This window comes from Oryzias latipes, chromosome 21 (assembly GCF_002234675.1).
Source record: "Oryzias latipes chromosome 21, ASM223467v1".
Classification (NCBI taxonomy): domain Eukaryota; kingdom Metazoa; phylum Chordata; class Actinopteri; order Beloniformes; family Adrianichthyidae; genus Oryzias; species Oryzias latipes.
Window position 1 is genome coordinate 25,277,828 of NC_019879.2, and position 13,445 is coordinate 25,291,272.

Sequence of the window (13,445 nt, forward strand, 5' to 3'; positions counted from 1 at the left end):
CTGCAAAATAACTGGATTGACAACTCCCATAACATTATCGACATTCAGTAAACCGTGAAAATAATGTGAAGGAAAAATAATGTGGGAAATTTGGTGAGTAAAGTATGATCAATATTGTTTTTGTAACGACTAGGTCTCAAATGTTCCCGTCAGTTTACCTAATGTCTGTCTGATGAGTGACCGTGGAACCAAACTCTGCGGAACCCGTGTTTCTGACGTGGTTCAGTACCGGTACTTCTAGACTTTTCTCATGGTAAAATTGAGCTTTTTAAGGGCCTTAAGATCTTTATTATTGATGAAATCGTGTGTGTTTGATATTTTAAAGATGGATGCCTAAATGTTTGCCTCAGCAAACATTAGCTGGATGGGTGTAGCTCCTTGCCCCTTGTCGTAGAGGCGACTCTTTCTGTTTTACTCCGCCTCCTCTGTGGGGACCCCGCTGGAGAACAGGTCAGCAGGAAGGACTGCAGTCCGGGCAGAGCTTTGTTCCACGGTGGGCCTGCTCCTCCTCCATCTGCTACCATAGACACACCCCAGTGAGAGAAGACGAAGGCGTTGCCTGCAGCGCAAGGGTTGATGGTTAGGCTGCGATCTGCATGCAGTGATGTCACTTTATTGCGAGGAGGTTTTATGTCTAAGTGTGGGCCGGTTGAAGCTTTGTTATTAAAAGGGAGGGCTTTACAGACAGTTTGCTTACTGGCTGTTGGTGCATTAGACTTTATCTGTTACAGACTGAGATAGTGCTGCCACAGTGGAGATTGTACAGTCTACATTTTAGTGAATTTATGGTTATTATTACATCTTTTTTCCTTTTGGTTTAATAATAATATGTAAACTTTGAAGTTGTTTCTCAGATACTTTTATTTTTTCAAAAAATATTTTTTAATTTTGTACTGATGAAAAGTAAATATCTTCAACCAGGATAGTATCTTTTTAATGTGTGTTGATTTTTTTTTCTGATGTCAATATAAAAAAAAACAGAAAAACCTAATTTATAACAATTTAAAAAAGAATGTTTGTCAAAGATGCCTTGTCATTTTTGTAACCAAACTTACTGAATAAAAAGTTAGCCAGTAAAAAAAAAGTTAACAATAGTCTCCCATGACCTCAAAATTCTTCAGTTCTTCCAGCCAACATCACATTAAACCGTTTAAACAAATTATTTTTATGCTGATCCCTCAAAGCAAAACACCTCATTATCTTCTGTCATTTTAATGTTTTAACCTCATTAACCCTTGCTTTAACCTTTGATACTTAGTTACTTGTACTTTTATATACTCTTATACATAAGCCTTGTAGTAGGTTGGACAGTCGTGCAATACACTTCACTACATATCGTTTCACATTAGATGAATTTGATGAATGGGAACTTGGTTTGTTGATCATCTATATTTCTACGGAAAGAATTGGAGAAGGGAGAATTTGGGTACAAATGGTACTAGTGAAGTGGTAATACTTTCTGGAGTACTACGACCCCCTCAGGGTGTTTTGCAGCATTAAAACAGCGTTTTTCAACCTTTTCTGAGCCACGGCACACTTAAACCTTAAAAAAAATCCCGCGGCACACCAGCATCCAAAAATTTAAAAAAAAGGAGAAACTCATAGTCTGTATTGATCTACAGCCCCTCCACAATCTCACATGCATTTTTGAGATAATTGTTGCAGAAAAAGCTGGAAACTGCAGCTGTTTTTTTTCTAAAAGATGCAATAAAAGTTAAGTTAGAAGATTTAAAAACAGTTTGATGTGTGTTCGTTGGTTTCAAGACGTTTAACAACAGATCTCCTTATGCGCTGTCACTCTCACAACCCAATGCATCATGGGAGATGTAGTGCATGAAACGGCCGAAGATCGCTTTTCGGAGCTTCATTGTTTTGTTCACTTGTTCCACGGTCTGACACCGGATTCTGTGGAAAGCTACATCGCTAAAGACGAGCTTTAGCTGGTATTTTTGTTAGAACTGAGCGACTTTACGAGCTAAATCGGGACAAGGAAGTGAAGACTTTAAGCACTTCTGATTGGTCAGACCGATGACATGTGATTAAGCCCCTCAAGAATGATTGGTGGAGACAAAGGGACGGGACTTTTCCCAAATACAGCCGAAGGTGCAGCTGAATCGCGTCATTCTTATTAAAATGTCTTTAATAAAATAAAATAAACGCAAAGAAAAAGTATTTTACGATCTTTTATATTCCTAACTCCTCAGTGTTTTATCAGGGCCTGTTTGGATGAACACAGAGCTCAATCCTGGAGATGGGAAATTTTTAGATCATTGAATGATTAATGAGGGCAATTTCCCACGGCACACTTGACCATCTCCCACGGCACACTAGTGTGCCGCGGCACACTGGTTGAAAAACACTGCATTAAAAAACGTCCAACTGTTTCTCCTCTTTCCCACCGTCACATTGAACCGGTCTTACAACTTGTTAAAGGTGGTTTACAAGTCGAAATAATCTTACAAGCTTTCTTAGTTCCCGCTGCCATCAGTCTGTAAGATCCTCCACATGTCGGTCTGTAGTGTAGTGTAGTAGATCTGGACAGAAAAATCCCATTCATGACCCATGAAAATGACTCTAAAACACACATACATCCAGAACAATTGAATGTTTTTGCTGTTCTGTTGTGTAGAGCCACAGAACTGAGCGATTCAAAGCTTCAAAGTGAGAATCTCTTATTGTTTTTGGAAAGTTCTGAATCATCAGCAAAGAACATAATTTTCCACCTCTGCTGGCCTGATTTGTTTATTTTGGGACCTAAATTCAAAAGGGGCAGGCTAAAGCAATCTTTAAGCTCCTGAAAATCCGAGAAGGAGTTTCAGGCCTTTAAAGTTCTGTGGGCTTTTCTACCCACATACATTCACTGATATTAACACACAACTTTCTTTTTTACCACACAAATATACTTATATTTTCAGAAGTTGGTCTTTGTGTGATGTACGTGTAATAAAAACCTTGAAAGACCCATTAAGCAATTCATTCAAACAACGTTCAATGGTTCATTGGCTTTACTGTAATGATTGACACTTTTCTTTTATCTTTTCAGAACCGTGAGCTGCAGATTATGAGGAAGTTGGATCACTGCAACATAGTCCGCCTGCGCTACTTCTTCTACTCTAGTGGAGACAAGGTCAGTATGCACTTTCAGAGTTGTGCTGTATAAACCACCAACTCTTGCATCGTTTAGTCAGATTTTTCTTTTAGTGCTGCATTCTTGTTGTACCCAATGCACAGGCTGCATACCACTTAACATATTTTTAAAGCTTTCCACGACCTTTCGGTCCATCCATGTAATGTGTAGTCTTGCCTGATGGCCGTATCAGAAAGGACTGAGGTCACCGACCTGCTCAGCGAAGCCATTAAGGGTCTGTGTGGAGACGTGTAGGAGCAGCAGGAATCTTATTTCTGTGATTTTATCACTTTGACACTTTTGGATTCTTGTCTGTTTTGTGCGTCTGGAGGACTGTAAACGGAGACGCTAAGCTGGTTCTGGCTGGATTGTGTACTTTTCCATAAAAGTATTGAAATGTAATTCACTTAAAGGAAGTGCTAGATAAGTATTTATCTTTGCCGTGTGAACAGGCGTGGAAGACTCTTTGATGAACTGGAGTTTAGAGATTCATTTTTTGTTTTCCACACATTGTTTTCTCTGCATGAACGCTTGCCGAATGGGCTCCATACGTATAAATCTTATTGGTTACTCACAACTGCCCTCACAAGTGGCTGTCTGAGGGTAAAACCTGTATGGTGCACACAGGTGGGCCGCAAGAAATATCATGGTTGTAGATCGCTCGGTGAGCCTGAAGGGTAAAAATGTTCATGCTTATTTTTCCTAAGGCATGCTGCGGGTTGTAGCAAACACGTATGCAGCGTGCAAAGATAAGAAAGGGTGAAATAGGCGAGATACTGGTGTGTCCTATAGATTTTTTACTCTTTTGACTGCCCCTTCAAATCCTGCGGACTGCGCAAGGAGTCTTCGCATAAAAAGTGTGAGCCACCACTTTTCACCCGCAGAGAGGTCATAGCAGAAAAGGCCATATTAGGACAGTTGTGACTGATGCTTTGCTATCGGCTAGAGGGAGACATTAGGGCACCGTACAACAGCTTCACCTGCATATCATGAGTGCGTACAACTTATGAATACTTCACAATACACTTGCCACGCACTTGTCAGTCAGATTTTAGGACGTCTCTGCGCTTCCTGTAACCCTTGTGCTATCCTAGGCACTTTAACTTTGGGAGTTGGGTCATCTAGACCCACTAGACAGTGCTCTGAACCTTTTTTCTTCAAGGATTTGTGATCTTCACTGGTGTCCATGGATTACATGAAATCTTTCCACACTCAAAAAAATAACTCATTGGATGAACTCAATTTAATTGTGGGCGGGATTTCCATCCAATAAATATGAGTAGCCCCACCTCAAAGAAAATTCTTCCATTTAATTAAATATAATTGAGTTAGACAAACTCAATTCGAATGGGCTAACACCTTTGTGGCATCATAATGCCGCCAGTATAAACACATAGAATCGTTTTTTCTATAAATGAGGTTCATTGTGTATCGTCTTATTGGGAGAAGCCGAGTTGAAACGATTTCAAGCCACAGTACGTTTTTTACGTGGAAAAACACAAACAAAAGTTTTCTCTCTACGAAAAGTCGAAGGATTTGAAGGACCAAAAGTCATAGCAGGCATTAGACGAAAGAGCTGAACATTTTAATAGTTGAATGGTTAAAATAGGTGAAAAATTGTAGCCGTAAAACGGCAGAAGATAAACAGGAAAACAGCATTGAACATGCGCACAGCACGCCCCTTACTGGAACTCATTTATTTTGGATTACTGGAGTTTATAGGTGAAACTATTAATACATTTTGTGTTAGGTCAATTAAATGTAGACAAATTATTTTAAAATAAATATATTTAAGTAAAACAGAATTTATTTGTGTTACATGAAACGGTGGCTTGAACCATTTTTCTGAGTGCACCTTTATCCACCTTTGTCATGGTAGGAATAACACGTCAATGTAAGGGTGTGGTCATCTAAGATAGCACAAGGGTTAAGATGTGGCCTCTTCTCTCTAGGACCCTCCATGGCCGCAGACAACCCAAAAAACCTGCAGCTTCCGTGCGGGTGCATGCAACTCGACCTTTGCTGACAGCCTCTGTGGTCTCAATAGAAAATTCTCCAAACTCAAAGCCAATGTAGAAATGAAAAACTGCCATCCTATTAATAAACATTTAAATCTGAATTGTAACACTCCTTTGAGTTCATAATATGACTTTTCCAAAATCTATTTACTTATCCTATATTGCAGGGATCACCAACCTTTTTGAGGATGAGGGCTAATTTGTTCCAAACATGAATGAGACTTTTGGAAATGATATTGAATTCCATTGTGATCTGGGGTATTTTTAGAGCATGCCTTGCGGGCGCTTACTGCGTTGTTGACTATATTGTGTAATATTCCTGTCCATGATTGATATCCGACCTGGAGTTTTCCCCCACGTTATCTTTAGAATGGTTTCACCCGAGCGCCGTCGACCTGGAATTAGTGGATGAGGACAAATGTTCAAATGACGAACAAGACAAATGAGATGAGCCAAGTTCCAGTAATTTGGCCTGAGACTTCCTGTTAGAAACCCGGTGCTATAAAAACTCAGTTGACTCAGCTGAGGCTACACAGGGTGACTTTAAAAATGACTATTCCGTGTGCAGAGCTGCATCTTCAAACATGTGATTTAATGTGATTTATGTCGAACTTTGCTCAAATAATTTGTTTTTGATCAAGTCTCAGAAAACGGAAAAGTAAATTAAGACTTTTAGATCCGTTTTTCCTCGTTTATCGCAGGGGCTACGTTCTAAAAAGACCCTGCGATTGTAGGATTCCAGGTGTTTAAGGCAGTGAGCCCAGCTCTACACACTTAATACACTTGTTTTCACTCTTTTCTAATGATAATGGATTGGATTTCTCTGCACTTTTCCAGACGCTCAAACCGCCTACAAAGTGTCCATTATTCATTCACTCCTCCGTCATACTTGGTGATGGTATCTACCGATGTAGCTACAGCTGGCCTGGGGCAGATTGACAGAGGCGTGGCTGCCAGTACACACCTACGGCCCCTTCTGACCATCACCCCGAAATTCATACACATTCATGCACCAGTGGAGCAACACTGGAGGAAGGGAGGGTGAAGCCCAAGTGAGCGGGGATCGAACCGCCGACATTTCGATTTTTGGCTGACCAGCTCACTGCCGCACTCTTTTCTCTCTCGTTTAAATGCTCACAATGTAAGCTTTATAGAAAAACAAGTTCAGAAATATAGAATGAAAATAATGAAAACAATGATCTAATCGCGATCAAAAATTGAACTCACTTGGCACAGAGGACATTGACTGACAAGGTCAACAGCCAATCAGGACACAAAAAACAGTACGCTGTAAAAAAACAAAAAAAAGAGAGCGACTGCAAAAGTTGCTCTGAAAAATTCTTAGACACTGAAACTTGATCTGTAAAATAGCCAAGACCTCTGTAGTGTGTACTTTTATTTACGTTTTTGTTTGTAATACCTTGTGTTGCCTGTAGAGCTGTGCGTCTGTCATCAACCTTTTCTGACGGGAGCTTTTCTCCTGTTTTGTTTGATAAATACGCCATACGCACATAAAGTACGGCGTGCCAGCAAAGTCATTGGAGGTCCCCTGGAGACTACAAGACTGGACGATGTCATTCAGGCTGCTGACAAACGGGCCCGCAGAGGTCCGTGTGGCAAATATAGACGCACATGCCACGGGGACCATGCCCAGGATTCTGCAGTCAGGAATGCTTCTGTCGCAGCTGAAGTCAAGGAAAGCTGTTGAGGATTATGGGTTGTGGGGGGCTTGTAGCGTGACAGCAGAGCGGACTGAAGGGGCATCAGTTTCCAGCACTACGAGCTGTTGGTTAATTATAGATTTAATTGAGCTCGGTGGTAAGCTCCACAACTGCTGGGGCTTCTTGGTGCAGACACACTGGTCCGGTGATCTACCAGTTCAACCTAGTCCATCCCAGTGTTTATCTATGGAGACTGGCACTGTATTGTTGGTATGGGGAGCCTGGAGGGGGGGAAATGAGGGAGGCAGGTGAAGTAGACAAAAGGTTAGGTGAGAAGCTTGTGGATGGACGACTCCATTGATCGATTGTGTGTATTTTTTTTTTAAAGCAATATGTGTAGAACAGATGTGAAGAGGCAGGTTCGGAGCTCAGATGCCATGCATGCCTGAAAGTGAGACTAGATGCTGTAAGCATTGGTGAGACATGCTGGGACGGCTGCTGTTGTGTGTGTACAGGTAGTCTTATGCAACTGCTGGCGTGTAGCATGCCCGAAGCAGCACACAGTGTGCCTTTTGCTTTTACCCTTTAGCCCCTTGTATAAAGCTTGCCTTAAAAAAGGACACCATTTCAAACAGCGTGGGCAGCTAAGCAAATAATTGTTTGACTTTCACCTCTTCAGAATATGAGGTTGCAGTGTGAAACGTTTAGCTGCAGCCATAGTTGCCCTCTGCTGCCCCTGTCTGTGAATAGGCCGAAGTCTAGGATTTACAGTGGCGCAAAAATGTAATTAGTCAGCCAGCAATTGTGCAGGTTCTCCTACTTAAAAAGATGAGAGAGCCCTGGAATTTTCATCATAGGGATACCTCAACTATGAGAGACAAAATGAGAAATCCAGAAAATCGTCTGATTTTTACAGAATTTATTTACAAATTACGGTGCAAAATAATTATTTGGTCAATAACAAACAAGCAGGATTTCCGGCTCTCGCAGACCTGTAAGGTCGTCTGTTAGAGGATCCTCTGTCCTCCACTCATTACCTGTATTAATGCACTCGTTATCTATATAAAAGATTGTATTAAAATGTAATTATTAAAGTAAAAACTGGCAGTGATTTATAAAATATGGTAAAAGATTAAAAAAATAATTTAAATTGTGGCCACGGTGTTTTTACATGATTCGTTTTTTGGTCATACATGTAAAACTGCTCAGTATCAATAATTTTCAAGGGCATAACATTTTAGTAATAGTTAGGTTATTTTGAATCAGGAGTTAATTTGACTTGTTAATAATCTAAAATCCTGGAAAAATAGATTCTGATCAGTTTTATAAGTTTACTGTAATCTTCCACTTTTTGTTAAGAGTTGCACTTTTTTATTTTTGTTTCTATTTTCATTTATTAGGAGCAAATTAAATAAAACAACCAATTCATGATCCTGCTGTTGGATTTTGGACAAAGAGCTGAGTCAATAGAAAACTTTTAAGACTTGAATAGATTTTTGTGACATTTTCATTATTTTACATCTGAATCCGCAGTAACTAAAGGGAAACCAACTTTTCAATAATTTACAGAAGAAAAAGGATTTGATCCTTTTCTTTTTTATTTGTAAAGAACGCTGGCAGGTTTACACCACCTGCCTGTGTCTCAGTGCTCTAAAAGTTTCAGTATTAAGTCTTATTACTTTATGAATGTGAAAAAAATGTCTTTTAAATGTAACTAGTTCAGATGCTGAAACATGCTTGACCTTGATTTTCAGTTTATAACTAAAACATTTAGTCAAAACCTTCAAGAGTACAAATATCGTGTTCTGTCCAACATAAATCTTTCATTTCCTGGTAGTTCAATAAGAACTTCATAGAAGATAATGCCACAGATGGTTTCAATGTGGACGTTGTACACCTCATTTGAATATGTTTGACCGTTAAAACACAATGTAGAACATTTGTTTAGATAAGAAAAAAATAAAGGAACTTTTAAATCTAAAAAAGAAAATACCAAGAAATTATTTTAGGATAGTATTTTCTTTTGTTTATTTTAAACGCAAATATTCTAAATGAATCTGAATCAAAGTTGTGGTTTGAGTGCACATCAAAAACTTTAGAATTTCTTGTTTTTTGGATTTTTAAAGTAGCTACTCAATTTCACCTTATTTAACGTTCAGTTCAAGTATTCGTCATTTTTTCTATTACTTTTGTACTACAGAAACGGCAGTAAAAACCTGTAAATGTCTGTAAATCTTGGGGATGGAACATTGACTGTATAAGAGAACTGGACTGATGTCACCCATAGAAAATGGCTGAGAACCAAACAAAACCAGTCCGAACCAGTCCGAGTCAATGTTTCTATTGCCAATCAGGCCAGAATTGTTGCAAGGCCACACCCCCACCTGTTAATCACAGGTTTTGATTGGATGCGGGGGCCAGAGGGCACCACGTACTTCTATTGAAACATCTGATTGGCCGTATTATGAAATGATTACAGAAATAGGAATTTGTTGATTAAAAACGGTTTGAAAAGCAAGTATATAAAAGAAAATTCATTGGGAAATGTTCTTTTGACAAATCAAACCAAAAAATAGCTTCTTAAAAGGGAACTTTATCGGTCTATGTCAAAGCTTGGTGGTAGATTTTTCTGTAAATAATGATAATTGTGTTACACTGTACTTTTAGTCATGATCTTAATATTATAGACGTTTCTGTCCTTTTTTGTTTCACATCCTAACTGATTTTATATTTTTTGCATTAGCTCAACAATAAGGATTTATAATTAAGGGACACATTTTTAGATTTTTAGGACTGATTCCATTTCCTGTCCATGGATCTTCTGGTTAAATAAACCTATGACTTTGTGTCTGTCTGTACAGGAATAATAAACAATAAACTGTTTCACCATTGATTGAATTATTCTTATTAGTTAAAAAGTTCTTGCAAGATTCAATGTTTACACCTTATGCAGCTTAAACGAATGTTAAATATGACCTATGAATACTCATGATGATAAAAAGTAACACGTTTATTCTTCATGCTGTTGTTAGTCCATCAGGGCTTTGTGGTAGTACCGGGACTGTTGGCGGTGGAGAGTTCTGCCAGTTGTTCAGGTGTGGGCGGCTTTTCTCACCAAATTAGAAGCTTTATTATTTAGCTGGAAGTGAACTAGGAGCCAGTCAGATCCATGGCTGGCTAACCCTCTGGGAACAAGCCGAGGAAGTGGCTTTGTAGTGAGACAGGAAGTGAGTCATCACTGTTGCTAGGCTAAATATAGCGTTGATAGCACTAGTGGGAGGTGGAATAGGCGCTCTAGCAGTCCCAAATGTTATCAATGGGATTTTTGCTGCTGAAGTACGGATGACTACACACACTGGGAAGGGAAAAAAAAAACACTTCGGCAGTGAAGATGACTATTGTGAAGAAGAGTGGATCTGTATCACCGTTTAAACGCTGTTAGTCTGATTGTTTGGACTCTCATTAGTGAACAGGAAATGACGGGCAGGATAAAGTCCAAACACATCATCGGGTCGGGAAGCTTCTTCAGGCCCGGTTCTTGGGCTTTACAGGCTCGAGTGGATCCCATGCAGAGACTCAAACTGGTGCTGCTGCAAACAGTGGAGCTTCTGGAAGCTCAGCGGCTGCCATTAAGAGTTTTATTGTGAAAGAAGAGCTTTAATACTAAAGGGAAAGGGATGTGAAAATGTGTGTTTTTAAAATGTGATTGTAGACTTTCTTGGGGGGCCAATAGGGATTCAGCTCTGAAGCTGCAGAAACATCCAGTGATTGTTTTTCTGGTACCAAATATAGACATGAATGATAATATACGAGAATCCATTCTCTATCACCTGCAAAGCTACTTGAGATCCAGTTAGTTTTTTGATTGTTTCTGTTTTAAATGTTTGTAGGTGTTTGTTGTCATGTGGCTGTTGGTCCCAGTTAGGCCACAATGGAGGAACTACTAGATTTCTGTTGGTCCAAAGAAAGATCCAGAAGAACCACCAACTGCTCAAAATAGTTGTCAGATCCCAGTGCAAACTCCAAGTCTAGGAACTATAATCTGTCCAATGCAACTTGCAGCAGATGTCATGAGGTGAAAGGGGTTTTGTTGGGTTGGGGTTAGTGCTTATGGTTTGTAACGTGTGGTGTTTGATGCTTGTGTGGACAAACTATTGTTCGTTTGTATTTTTCCATTACCAAAGCTCTCAGTTGTGTAAATTGTCTCTCCAACATACAACAAAGTCCCACTCGTATTCACTTCCTGTAATTATGATTATTATAAAGTTTTTAGCCAAAAGAAAAAACAAAACTATTATTTTCTTTGACATAGTTTCTGCAGAGCAGCAGTAGTTGTGTAGAATTTTGGGACTGTTGGCACAGAGCAACCCCGCCCCCCTCTCCTCTTCCTGTTCTGGATCGGAGCAGGGGCCATAGCATTTTTTTCTGTCACAAATAAAGCTCTTTTTTTAAGCAGCATTTTTTTAATCTGCTGTTGATTCACTGCAACTTGAATAAAAAAAACTCAGCAGTGCAATCTTGGGCTTAATTTTCTTTATAAATGTCTTCTATCATGAGAAAAATGTCACAAGAACTTGTTCCAAACACCATTTTCATCAAGTGGCGAATCCATTTAGCACATTTCTAAGTTGCTTTAACATGGAGTACATCTTTTTGTTAATCCAGATTGTGTTTTTGATTTGAGTGCAGGATTATTTGGGCAGGTTTTGTTTTTCCCAGATCTCGTCATAAGAAGAAACCCCCTCCAAACACACACTTTCCCGTCTGCAGTTTTTTAGTCTTTTATTAGTTCTCTTCATCTTCACTCATCAACAGTAGCTTATAAAACACCTCGTCTTTTATTTTTTAGTCTTTCTTAAAGGGTTTTCCAATGCGACCCCATTAAAAAAGCTCAGCCAATGGAAGAAGTTCTAGAACTGTAGAGACATTTGTCACTTTTAATTTCCGTTTTCGTGCCTTTTTCCCCCTCATTATTATATATTATATACTGTTTAATTATAAAAAAAAAAATTCCAAATAAAAATAATAAATACTCCAACATTTCTTATGCTTATGCTATGTGGGCAACATGTGTTCAAGCGACCGCTTACAATGAAAAGTCTTTGTAATTACGTTCAAAACTCTTGTTTTCACAATGCATGTTTTTGAGTCCGTTTTTGTACTCTGTGTACAAAACGCACAGCCATTAAAAACGCGTTGAAAGTTAAACCAGTCAAACTTCGACCAATCAGGGACTTGGATTTGGTAGCGATGTATGAGTGGCTCTCTTTTTAATTCACGAAAGTGTCAGCTGTTTGAAAATTGATCATGGAGGAGAAATGAATACTTGCGTTTTTTTTCCCGGCCGGAATTCTATGACATCAAGACTTTCATACATCGGAATAGAGCTGTGAAAGGAAAAACCTGGAGCCTGAATTGCCAGATTTGCACCGCTTTGACATTTCACATCAAGCCTCCTCTCCTATAGGTGGTGGACAAGCCCAAGTAAACAGTGAAAAAACAAAAGAAGAAGAAGAAGCCCTTCCCTACTTGTCCAGTGTGAACACCATGGGCTAAACTCACATTAAAGAATGCACGTTTAGCACGTTCTTGAGCGCACACGCATCCAGCATCCATCATTGTTGTGTTTTTTTCTTGTTCCTTATCGATAAATTTCCCGATTTTAGTGCTCTGCCTATTTGAGTTGACTGAAACAGTTTGGATGGAGGTGCCTTTGAGCAAAGTGGGGTTCGTCCCTAAGAAAGCTGTCAGCTTGGTCTCCTGTGTGGGATTGCACTGGTTGTGACCTTTGTGGATCCCTGAGCAGAAGGTTTGTGAGTGCAGAGAGGAGGAGGCCTCACACGTGACTGCATGAAACTTTACAAGCAGCTGTGTTCAAACAAAGCTTTGAGGTACAGCTTGGCACGCACATGTGGATTGTTTCAGTGTAAAAGCGTGAAAGTAGAGCTTTGCAGGAGAACAGCGCAACTAGCCGTCTGTCAAAAAAGCCAATCTTGATAAAAGATTAAACTTTTTTTTCCTATTTTAATGAAAATATTATAATTAAATTATAGAAACTCTTTTTTCTTTTTTAACATACTTTCTGTTTATTTTTGGTTGTCCCATTTGATTGTTTTGATGCCACGCTGTTACTTTATGACCCACTTTTGACCGCCGCTGCTCATACTTGTGGGAAAAAGGAAGTGGGAGCATGACGGGGTGGAGAGCTGTCCCACACAGCATCTTTTCAGCTCCAGCGTGGAACCCCGCCCTCCATCCCGGACCTTGTTCAACCAGAAAACGAGGAAATGATTTAATTGTCTGCGGCTACTGTCGGAGCGCGGGCTGCTATGACGCACGACTGTGAGCTTCCTGCTCCCCGAGGAGATACAATGGATTCCCAGTTAGAATGTAAAAAAGCAACAAAAAAAAAACGGGGGTGTGGGGAGGAGGGGTGAAAATGGCCTCTTTCATTAAAGCTGAGCAGAGAAACAATGGCATCATCAGTGACCGGTTTTTCTGATTACGCACCTTAAACTGTGAAAACCTGCGTCTGATTGGTGTTTTTTTCTTTTCTCTCTTCTGCCACAGAAAGACGAGGTGTACCTGAATCTGGTTCTGGACTATGTTCCAGAGACCGTCTACAGAGTGGCCAGACAC

The 13,445-nt window shown here is 39.7% G+C and overlaps 1 protein-coding gene across 1 annotated transcript in view; it reads left to right on the forward strand.

The window, feature by feature from the left end:
* Positions 1 to 13,445, forward strand: part of gsk3b (glycogen synthase kinase 3 beta) — a gene marked incomplete at its 3' end in the record, with an annotated part of 30,193 nt that extends 16,748 nt beyond the window's left edge. Inside the window, 2 exon segments of the mRNA XM_023950884.1 lie at positions 3,044 to 3,127; positions 13,377 to 13,445. Of these exon segments, the coding sequence (XP_023806652.1) occupies positions 3,044 to 3,127; positions 13,377 to 13,445 (153 nt within the window).